The sequence below is a fragment of the Artemia sp. Qi Xiang Cuo genome, chromosome 5 (assembly GCF_049724085.1).
Source record: "Artemia sp. Qi Xiang Cuo chromosome 5, ASM4972408v1, whole genome shotgun sequence".
Classification (NCBI taxonomy): Eukaryota; Metazoa; Arthropoda; class Branchiopoda; order Anostraca; family Artemiidae; genus Artemia; species Artemia sp. Qi Xiang Cuo.
The window spans coordinates 58,254,870-58,267,391 of record NC_142798.1 but is presented as its reverse complement, the minus strand read 5'-3'; the positions used below and the strand labels follow the sequence as shown (position 1 = coordinate 58,267,391).

Sequence of the window (12,522 nt, the reverse complement as noted above, 5' to 3'; positions counted from 1 at the left end):
AGGCCAATTGCACCGACAAATCAGATAGCAAGTCAGCCAGAATATACCGTTCTTCTGAAAATCAACGTTATGAACATAATATTCCACTAGCAATCAGGATCGCAAGTTCATAATCCAGATCATGGATTCAGCAATATTGTTGGAAAGTAAGAATGGGGCTCTGGATTTTGGCTTTTCACGGGTATTCGACTGGGAGTTTTTGAATCTTGTTGTTCCACAGTTCGTAATTCAACAATTCAGTGGCATTAATCAGTTTTCAAGCTTCTTTGTACTAGTCACAATTCTAGATCTCGATTGTCAGTTAAAAAGTTAATGTACAGAAATATGCCAATACAAAGCATGAAGCTTGGTTAAGACACTCCTTAAAAATTATTAGTCTCAAATTTATCCAAAGAGTAAATTTGTCTCCAAGGCTAAACTTTCAAGTAACACCGGATTTTGAAGGATAATCTACCCCTAGGGCACCCATAATTTAACGGAATATGGAGCCCAACCAGTACCTTTCGACTTCAAAGCTCAGTCCTAGCGTATTTCGTAAATCAATGTGTTATATTCAAGTAATACCAGCGTAATACTATAGCTTAACCGCGTGCAAGCCTCAACGGCCAAAAGATAAAGCACGGAACAAGAGAAAAGAAACAAAAACCTGTTCCTAGTCATAGTAAAATAACACTATCAGCAAAGAAAAAGAATTATAACATAGATATCAAAAGTTCCTTACTATTACAGAAACAGCGTCATGACTCAGCCTCAAACAGACTTTGACTCAGCTCATGATGGTCCAAGAGAACGCTCGAGTCGCTTGATCTTAAGGACCTCCTTCCCTTAGAAATAATTGTAATATAGTAGTCTAAAATATAGTCGACTATTTCCCAATTATGACATCCCAACCTTCCTCCTCAAACCCCACCATATTTTTTTTTTTTTTGCGAAATTTTGAATAAGGAGAACTGAAAAATCATTCCTGTACCTGAAGTGACAGCAGCAATTGCACCTCTTTGACCGACCAGATTATCTTTCAATCGTTTTTCTAGAGGATATTTTCGTCTTTCTTCAATTTCTTTCTCTTTTTGAATAGTTTCGTATTTTTCAGAAAATTCATCAAGAACAGCGAGCAACTCTTTTTGGTTTGGACTTGCGTAGTCAATAGGCCGATGCAGACTCAAATTTTCCTGAAATAATTTTTAGGCTTGAAAGATCCTAACTTAGCATTTGGTAATAAAAAAGCAACAAGTTACAGAAGCAAAGAAAATATGCATTTCAATCAGGAACATATACACGAGGAATGGGAAACACAGCCCCATGCCTCTTGCCAAAATCTGGAAATTCTTATATTATAATTTCTTACGTTTTCCATATATTACGTTTCTCTTTCTTTTTTAACTTGTGCTATTACACGAAATAACTTCAAAACTATATGTCTGATTTTCTTACATGTGACTGAGTTTAAATAAGGCATTCGTAACATGAAAATCTCAATACACGGTGTCATCAAAGACATTCTCAAGAAAACAGCAAAAAGTACCTTCGACTTCAATGTAAGTTAAAAGTAGAGTTTAAGGCAGCTGATGGGACGTACCAGCTTCCAGCTTACAACAAGCTTACAACGAGAATTACAACGAGAATTATGTTTCGAATACGGCCGAAAAAAAGTAACTTAGTAGAGTTGAAAGTGAAAATAGAAGTTATAAGGATTACCAGCCAAACATATACAATAGAGTACAAGAAAGGTTAAATCAGGGCTATCAACTGATGAAGGCCAGGGGGCACTTTCCCCCTATACCCCCCCCCCCTTAGATCTTGGAAAATGCCTTTATTTGTATTTCATTGCAAAATGCCTTTTTTTTTGTATTTTCCATAAGAAATACCCTTTTCTGGTATTTTCATTAAAAAATGGCCCATTCCCAGATTTTGAAAAATGCCCCCCCCCTACATTAACACAAAGTGGCGTCAGAAACCCTAACACATTCTACAGGTTAAAAAACATCCTTTTCAGAGGTCAGTGAGTAACACGAAGTCTAGCTAATTTTGAATAAAAGTTTTACTTTTATTTGAATAAAAGTAAAATGATGTTAAATAATAAAATATATAAAATATTCAAAACCTAAAATATGGAAAAAAACAAACATTGGTCGAAACAAATATATAGTATTTATTCAACTTTGAAAACAACCCACACTCATTTCTAGTGAAATCGCTCCTTAGAAATATACTTTTTCAAACTTGGGGCAAGCATTAAAAATTATGTATATGAAGTTTTATGATCATAAAAATAAAGTTTTATGAACACAAAATTCGACCATTCTTTTTCACATTTTGACACACGGGCCTTGGATTTAAATTTCAGAAATTCTTTGTAGATATTAATTTGAACTAAATCTTCTATTTTTTGTTTTGCTTTTTTACTTAATGTTTCGTTATTTTTCTTTTCATTCTCACGCTTACCTTGTTAGGATTGGCTCCAGCTTCTAATAAGGCTCTAACAGTATCTAGATTTCCAGAGAGAACACCATAATGCAGAGGTGTAAATCCACGAAAAGAGCCTTCATTTGAAAGTCTTTCAGAAAACTCTTCTTCACGAGTCACTAACACTGCAAGACAAAACAGCTTTAAGCAAAATTAACAAACAGTAATCCACGAATTAGATGTGCAGTATAACGTATATGTTGGAGGGATACATACATACAGATAGAGACGGGTCAAGTAAAAATAGCAAGCCAAAATCTAAGAAAAGGTTAAAAAGAAGTACAATTAGGATAAAGTCTTATTTCCAAAATTTATTCTTATAAAAACAATACATTAAAAAAAACAAAAGTTGAAAAAATACATAAATCTAGATAAAGGAACAACAATAAAAGTTAGTCAGAAAAATGAAAATCAATATGAAATAAAACTTCGTAATATATTTATTAAAAAAATTGAAAATTTTTAAAAGGCCAGTCAATAAGATAATTGCAATATAACAGTCCTAAATCATGACACAGTAATTACGGACTATATTTCCCAAACAGTGTTTGATTTTCATCAGAGTTAGAGCTTTTGAAGTCACTAAGTTCCTAATTAGAAGATAAAATAACAATGTGAGTACCCCTCCCCTCGCCCAAAAAAAAGACAACAAAACAACATAGTATGGTTTCAGATGCTGTTCGATGTTTAACAGAGTTTTTACTATAGGATGTTTATTCTTACTGAATATAAATCAGAGATCAATTTTTTAGCACAGGAGTCCAAAATCACAGCACAATCGACAAAGATTTCGCAAATGGTGTTTCATTTCCAATAAAGCAGGTTTTATGGATCTTTGAAGTCACGAACACTAAATATGAGGATGAAATAGAAATTTGAATATCAAAAAACCGTAGAATGAATAATACTTGGATGCCAAATGGCGTTCAATTTCTGCCATAGATTGTATTAAGGGATTTTTTAATTTCTTGATTATAAATCTCAGGCTAATATCACAATGTAAAAGTCAAGAAGGCAAACACAATGAGTTTAAATTTCACAGAGGGCGTTGGATCTCCAGTACAGAGGGTATTGAAAGGGTTTAGAATTGAAGGGTATCAAAGGCCAAAATTCTTGAAATCTGAGCGTCCTGAAACACAACATAGTATATAACAGAAGCCTTACACTTTCACAAGTGGATTCACATTTCCACAGCCTACTTATATTAAGGCATTTCTTGGCGTGTTGATTTCAAATGAGAGGCTAATACTGTATTATATGAGAAAAAAAACCTAGGCAGAGTAAGTACTTATTTCAAAGTACTTATTCATACACAGAGTAGATGGTATTCAAGGGTTTTCAATTCACTTGCTACAAGCTTCAGGCGGAAATTGCAGCTTCAACATCTTCAAATATTTTGCAAGTCATGCAATTTCTACTATTATAGACTTGCTGGTGTTTGATAGCTGGTGTTTGATTGGATTTTCATTAAAGTTGGATATTTAAGCCAGTTAACAGTCATTAGTCACAGCCAATGCGAACTGATTGGACCATAAATCACAAAACTGGTTGGATCGCAAATTGTAAGATATAGTACCGCTTTTAACGCACTGCTTGTACAGTTTTATTGAACAATCTTCACTCTGTCCTAGACTCCCTTTTGATTCCTACTGCTTTATTTCTGGATGTTCGTAAAGTCTTTGATTCTTTAACCCACAGTATTTCTCTTTCTACAACTTTCACATTTTGGCGTCAGAGGTAGTGCGTTTCTTTGGTTCAAGTTTTACATGTCTGGTAGAATAATTTCTGTTAATCCTCTTTTCCGTTCACCATCAAATGTTGACCATGGGGTCCCTCAAGGGTCAGTTTTAGTGCCAGTATTGTTCTTAATATATGTAAATGACCTAATTTTAGCAGTTAGAAATGAAAATCATATATAGTGTTGTCGTCTATGTCATCCAACATTCTCCGGTGCCCATAACAATAGTTTGAATTCCTAGGATTCTATTGTTGTTTTTGCCAACGATACCACCCTTGCTGCTTCTGGTAGAACAGAGGAAGAGGTTCGTAGAAGATTGGTGGACCTGTTTCAGAGAATTTTAATTTGGTTTGATGCTAACTCTCTTGCCCCAAAATGTGTCTGTCTAGTTTCTTAGTTTTTTCTCTCAGGTTTATCCTTAGCTATCTGAAATTTATCTACCCAAAGGCTCTATTGGTAGACCAAAGAATGGCCATGTCCGTTTCCTAGGTATCCTCCTAGATGAGAATTTATCTTTTAAACAGCATATTGACTTGAAATTCCCAGAAAACTATAACAATAACCTTGGTATTCTAAGAAAACTCAAACATATTTTTCCTGGACCAATTCTGAAAATCCTATTTCACAGCTTAATTCATTCATATGTTTATTATTGTCCCGTCATTTGGATGTCTACTTTTCCTTCTTTTCTCGAACCTCTTTCGAACACTTACAATAAAGCTATAAATCTTATCCAGGGTGTAAACCGTTCAGCAACTAAACTGTTACTTGGTGTCGAAATGTTTTTTTTTTTTTTTTATTCTTTCCTGTGCGTCTTCCGCTTTTCTTTAGATCCACGGTGATATTGCCAGGTCCTATAAATTTCCTGCATCTTTTGTATCTAATCGGTCAGATTATCAGCTCTGTAATTCTCAGAACATTCAAATTCCGCATACACCAACAACAATATCTGACTGAAAATGCACTCTGATTGAAAATGCACTCGTTTGGCACCTTCAAACGACTTACAAAAAGTTTTTTGGTTTCCATATGATTAGTATTTCTTTGACATATTTAGTGTTGTCGAAAGTTTTTTTTTTCTTAGAGGTTTGGTTACTGTTAGCATTAGTCACTCTTTTTAAACAGTTCGTTACAACTATCTGTATGTTGACGTTATCAAATTACCTTACCTTTTTTTTAATTATCTATTATTATAATTTTAGATACTGGGATCAATTACAGTTGTCATAAAGCATATTTAATTAACTCTCTTTCTCTTTGTCTCTTTTCTTCTTTTCTCCATTTTTATATGTAAATGTTACCTTTTTTTTAAATTATCTATTATTATAGTACCAGATATTGGGATCAATTACAGTTGTCATAAAGCATATTTAATGAACTCTTTCTCTCTTTCCTTTTGTCTCTTTTTTTCTTTTCTCCATTTTTATGAGTAAATGTTTTGCATATTATGAGTTTAAATGTTTAATAGTTTAATGTTAAGTTTTATTTCATGTTCCCCCTCCTTACAACCCATGGAGCCTTTGTGGGGTTTTGAGATTGTACTATTGATTATTTTTTATGATTTTTTTTATTGAAACATATCTTATCTTAGCTTATAAATGAAACATAGATCCAAAATTATATACACTAAAATAATTAAACACAAAAAACAAAAAGGAAAAGCCGGGATTGTGACGTTATGGTAACAAGAGAATGACGGCACACTATATATACTATACAGGGTTCTTAGTCTAGAAAAAAAGATGCTGCATCTCAGGCTTTTAAATAAATTTACTTGAAACATGTTGAAAGTCCGTTGAGTGAACAAGAGTTTCAATTCAAACAATCGACGAGGCTTTCAGGTAAATCATTAACAGCATTCTATCTTGTTAGCGGATTTGAAAGGGTGGCAACAACGCACTTACTCGTGCTAATTTATGGTCGTTTGAAATTGGACTTTATTGTTCACTGTAACTGCTCGCTTTAAGTTTTATTGCTTCATTTCTAGTAGTTTCTGTTCATTTATGTTTCCCTTTTACATAATCTCGTTTTAAGTTTAAATTCGCTGTGACTTTCCAGAAAAAAAAGCTTTTTTGTCAGTTTTTTTAAGGATACAATTTACTATTTCAATACTAAAATGAAACTAAAGAAACTTATTCACAATTACACAAACAAAGAAATACAGATACAAGTAAATATTTTGGTCTTTAATATGAATGACGTATGGTACAATCAGCTAGTCGTGTGACTTCAATGTCATAGAGAAACAATATTCAAATATTAAACTCAGATAATACACAATTTACTATCAACATGCGTATCCTTATAGTAATGAATTTTATTGTACTCGAAAATTGTGACAAAAACCAGGTGACACAATTTTATTCTCCTCGGTACATATAAAATATTAAGTACTTGTTCTCAGAGCTTATTTTTTAACTAAATAATTTCTCAGTCAAAATAAACTGTTTAATTAAAAAAAAAATTATTTTGAAATATCTTATTCTTTCAAATAACGTTTCTGTTTGATGAATGTAGGCACAGATAGATTTGATAATTCTTTAAGGCTATAAAACAGCTTACATACCATCAATGGGGCTGATCATCCCTTCAAATACTTGAAAGAAACCACCAAAAAAATTTCTTGTTTGACTTTCAAATCCTATAGCATAAACGAACATTAGTAAAAAAAAAAAAAAAAAAAAAAAAAAAAAAAAAAAAAATGCCGCCAATCAGCTGGAAAACAGGAAAAAAAGAGCAATGCAATAAAAAAAATAATAGAAACAGTTTACAGTCTTAAAAGAATGATAAAAAAAAGTACTTTACATGGAAGAAAGGTTATATTTCCTGAGCATAAAAAGAATAAATGTAAAATAGAATATACAAGACTTTTCGTACTTGCCTTAGACTTGAGCAAACTATTAAATAGTTCCTATAGGAAATTTAAAAGCACGATTATTTATGTTTTTGTCTAATAGATACTATTTAGCCAGGTCAAAACTCATGTAGAATATTGTAAAAAACATAACTTCTCAATAAAATACAATGACTGTGTAGGGGTAGCGACCAAGTAGCAGCCCTGTTATTGAACAAAAGACGCAATTCACAAGATAGAAACAGCATTCAACGTTTCAGGCAAAAAGTCATGACATCAGCTACAGTAATTCAAAAGGCAAGAGAGTAACATTTGTGAAATTAAGATTCGTACTCAACATTTCTATAATTACACGCTTTATTGATGGGTCCAATTATTATGCAATTCAACTTAACAAAAAAACCTTTTTTTTCCGCTCTCTGCTCTTAATTACTTTGTTTCTTGCTCTTTTAGCGCGCAAAATTACTCCATATTGATTTTTCAAAATTTTTCAACCTTCTCTTTTTTTGCAGTTTATATAGTAAATAGCTATTCACAGTCAAACAGACAAGTTAATTGCCAACCAGACAATGAAATTCATAGATAATATATTGTAACAATATAATACGTCAATAGGATATATCATACGGATAATACAAACAATACGATATGAAGTTAATTGTCTGTTTGGCAGTGCATATTTATTCCACCTTACGAATATTTGTACCAGAACAATCAAAGAAATTACGTTGACGAATAAAATTACTCAAAGCTTAAGAAAAAAACAATAAGAAAAATCGTTTCGTCAAACCTAGGGTAATTTATTGCGTATTTATTTAAATTCCAAATGCTGTTTCTGATAAAATTACAGCTATACCACATCAAATTCATATTGTGGATCCCTCCCTTCCCCATTTGAAAAGGAAATGATTAAAGCACCAAACTAAAGAGACACTGAAATGGGTAAAGACGGTGTAAGTGTTATTATGCGTATGTGCACTCTATAATAGGATTATGCCAAAAGGGAAAGGCCGTATTTACATTTTCTAATTTTACAGATAGCGAAAATAAGGGCATTAAGCCTTTCCCAGAAAACTTTTTATTTTCGACGATTTCAATAAGAATACCGGCAAAAATTTGTTGCAAAATAATGTGGCTTCAATCTAATATATACATATTGTCTAAATTATGGTAGATAACCTTTAAGCTAGAAGTGCTGATACATTTGCATCCCTATTATGACCTGATCCCTAAAATCAAATGCCTCTACAAATACGATAAGTAGATAAACACCCAACAAATAAATCTTTCTAACTTCTGAAATTAGTATTAAAAAAAAAAAAAAAAAAAAAAAAAGTTTTCATTTTTCATACATGTAAAAGACACAATACAGAACTGAAATTTCGATATGTTTTCATCATGGATTAATAAAACTTTTTGCAAAAAATAAGTTTTTACAAAAAAAAGTAAAGAACTCCATTAAACCAAAAATGAACAGAAATAGAATCAAATAATCTACCAAGCATACAACAACCACAAATCAGTATCAATAAATAAATGAAACCCAAGACAACAGAAATTAAAATAAGTCTAACTCAAAACGAGCAGAAATTAATCTGAGTAGGGTTCTAAATCCTATGCTTTCTAAAAGCCAGAATACAATTTGTATTTTACTAAAAAAATTCAAAAGAATTTAATGAAAAAAATGTGCATTGTCAGTTTAATATACATATGCTGATATTTATTCCTTAAAATCTTAATTAATTTTTGTTATCTTAAAATTATAAACGAAAACATTTAAAAGAATTTTTTCAGTAAAGTACAAAATATATTCTGGCTTTTAGAAAGCATAGGGTACATAGTCTTTTTCAGGGAGAAAGAATTAGCCTCTTCTGAAGTTAAACAACCATCCCTTCCATAAAAACCTTTAATATCCCCTGGGCATAACTTAAAACCCTTGCCCCTAATCTCTGGGGTTTGTTTCAACCCCAAAAGCCTTGTTATATGATATTTAGACTATTTTAAATAGAATGGCTATCTCAAAATTTCTATTAGACGCATTTCGGGAAAATATGACGTGTGTGTGGGGGTGAGAGGGTAGCTGCCCTCTGATCACTTTAACTCTTAAAAAGAGCACTAGAGCGTCTGATTACCAATCCAATGAGCCCCCTTTGAAGTTTATATGACCTCACTCTTTATAAAAACCCTATATGTAACCAGGGCACAACTTACAACCCTTGCCCTGAGGGCTGGGGGGGGGGGATTTTTCATCCTCACAGACATAATTTTCAGACCTTTCTGATAGGCCTAACAAACTGGCTATATCAAAATTTTGATTGGAAGTGTTTGGGAAAATGATAGACTTGGAGGGAAACATTTGCCCTCTGATCACTTTAGACTAATAAAAAAGGCACTAGTCCTCTCAATTTCCAATCGAATGAGCCCTTTTTGAAGCTTCTACGAAAAAACTCTCTTTATAAACGTCATTTGACCAAACGGTACAACGTACGACCTTGTCACGAGGGCAAAGGGAGGAGGGTTGTCACCTTCAAGGATATAATTTATATACGTTTTAACTACATTAAACAAAATAACCGTATACCATATTTGATTAGATATGTTTTGGGAAGTGATGGGCGTTGGGTAGGGGGGATTCTCCCTCTGATTACTTTAGACTATTAAAAAGGGCAATAGACCTCTTAATTTCCAATCGAAAGAGCACTTTTCGAAGTTTTTATGACAAAACTTTCTATATGACATTGTATATCCCCAGGGCATAACTTACAACCTTAGCTCTGAGGGTTGTTGAGGTTTGTCATACTCAAAAACATAATTTCCGGACCCTTCAACTACGTTAAACAAAATTGCAATATCAAAATGTTGATCGGAAGTGTTTGGGGAAATGATGGGTATGGGGGAGGGGGCATTCGCCATCTGATTACCTTCGACTACTACTAAGGACACATGCCCTCTAAATTTCCAATCGAACAAGCCCTTTTTGAAGTTTCTACGACAACGCTGGCAAAGACCTAATTTCCAGAACTTATAACTACGTTGAACAAAATGTCTATTTCAAAATTTTGATTGGATGTGTTTGAGGAAACGGTAGGCTTGAGAGGGGCGTTAGTTGCCCTCCAATCACGTTCAATTATTAAATAGGGCACTAGCGCTTTCAATTTCCAATCGAGTGAGCCCTTTTGAAGTTTCTACGACAACGCTTTCTATAAAACCCTATATGCCCCCATGGCATAACTTTCAACCCTTGCGCTGAGGGTTGTCATCCTCAAAAAACATAATTTCCGGACTTTTCAACTACGTTGAACAAAATTGCTATCTCAAAATTTTTTTTGGATGTTTTTGGGGAAATGGTGGGCGTGGGAGGGGTGTTAGTTGCCCCCCAATAACTTTCGATATTAAAAAGACCACTAGCCCTTTGAATTTCCAATCGAATGAGCCCTTTTTGAAGTTTCTACGACAAAGACTTCTATAAAAACCTAGTATGCCCCCAGGGCATAACTTACAACCCTTACCCTGAGGCCTGTGGGGGAGTGTCCTCCTCAAAACATAATTTTTATCTGGAAATCAACTACGCTGAACAAAATGGCTATCTCAAAATGTTGATTGGATGTGTTTGGGGAAATGGTGGGCGTGGAAGAGATGTTATTTGCCTTCCAATCACTTTTGGTTATTAAAAAAGGCACTAGCCACTTCAATTTCCAATCAAATGAGCCCTTTTTAAGTTTCTACGACAACACTTTCTATAAAAACCTTATATGCCCCCCAGGGCATAACTTAAAATCCTTGCCCTGAAGGCTGGAGGGGGGGTGTCATGCTCAAAGACCTAATTTCCTGAATTTTCAACTACGTTGAAAAAAATGGCTATCTCAAAACTTTGATTGGATGTGTTTGCGGAAAAGTTTGGTGTGAGAGGAAGGTTAGTTGCCCTCCAATCACTTTCGACCATTAAAAAGGGCACTAGCTCTTTGAATTTCCAATCGAATGATACCCTTATAAAGTATCTACGACAAAGCTTTCTATAAAAACATTATATGTCACCATGGCATAACTTACAACCCTTGCCCTGAGGGCTGTGGGGGAGTGTGCTCCTCAAAAACATAATTTCTATCTGGAAATCAACTACAATGTAGAAAACGGCTATCTCAAAATTTTGATTGGATGTGTATGGGGAAATGATGGACGTGGAAGGGTTGTTGGTTGCCTTCCAGTCACTTTCGACTATTAAATCCTACGCAGAACTTAAACTACGCAAAACTACCAATTGTAATACAAGGCTCCTAAAATTGTCAATCTCTTTTATTTTTGTTACACTACAAAGAACAGCCACGCTATTCCGTTTCTTAGATCTCGAAAAATTTCTCAGATGTCGAAAAAACAAGCTGTGAAAAAGTCTAATCCTTTCGTGTGGTACGCATAGCAGAAATAGTACGCTATCTTATTGACACACTTCACATATGCCAAATGCATTAGATTGAACTTGAACTGTCAACATTATCAGCCTCCGCTCTTATTTTTTCCATTTCATAACTCAGCAATATCTTTTTTTTGGTCTTTGCTTGATTTTTCAGTATTAATTAACGTTCTTTTTTTACTCTATATACCAAACCTAACAAGTCAAATGTCTTCTTAGTAATTCGTACATACTCTGTTCTTAAGAGTAGTTACACCTGTTCAAGCAAATGAATTCGTGTCTAAACAAATAACATTCTCGAGGTAAAAAAAAACAAGTTCTGACAAAATATAATTCTTTTGTCATAACTTATACTTGTGGCAGAAATAGCAGCCTAACTTATTGATCAGCTTCACATGTGCCAAAGACATCATATTGGACTTGAACCTTCGACATATTCAGCCCCCGCTCTTACTTTTTCCATTTCATACCTTAGCAGCAAAAATTCTTTTTCTTTGCCTTTGCTTCGATTTTCAATATTAGTTACCGTTCTGTATTTTTATTTAACTCTATGTACCAAACACAGCTCATATAATTATCCAGTAAGCTTATCGCAGATCATTTCTGGTCTTCGTTCTCGGTGCGAACAAAAAGCTCCTCCCACTTCTTTCTGCATTAGCGGGTTAGTGTGTTGACTCAATGAGAAATGGTTACAACGTGCATTATTCGTAATTGCGAAAGCAGAAAAAAACTTGGTGAGCCAGCCAAGTGGTTTGCAAGTGTCCCATCTCAGAGGTATGACTTAATTTATATACAAATTATGACTTATTCTATTATTTACATACAGTGGACTCAAATGATTGGCCTATGTAGGATTTTGTAAAAAAGGAGGCGGGGGGTTGATGAAATTTGTGAAAATAAGGAATTTGTTTTTCTTCTAATGACTGGTGGAATAGGTGTGATGTTTTCAGGGGCGGATCCATGATTTTTTTTAGGGGAGGGGGGCGCAAAGTAGGTTGATCCGACAAACTAACGTTAGGAGCAAGTCTAATTAATTCAAACTTGCGTTAATTAGGT

The 12,522-nt window shown here is 33.8% G+C and overlaps 1 protein-coding gene across 1 annotated transcript in view; it reads right to left on the bottom strand.

Moving 5' to 3' along the window:
* The window catches only part of LOC148952317 (mitochondrial disaggregase-like), a 98,995-nt gene that overhangs the window by 15,418 nt on the left and 71,055 nt on the right, over window positions 1-12,522 (bottom strand). The window contains exons 5-7 of the mRNA XM_089089760.1: window positions 6,771-6,845; window positions 2,446-2,591; window positions 971-1,172 (exon numbers count right to left, since the gene is read on the bottom strand). Of these exons, the coding sequence (XP_088945886.1) occupies window positions 971-1,172; window positions 2,446-2,591; window positions 6,771-6,845 (423 nt within the window). The remainder of the gene's footprint in view (window positions 1-970; window positions 1,173-2,445; window positions 2,592-6,770; window positions 6,846-12,522) is intronic.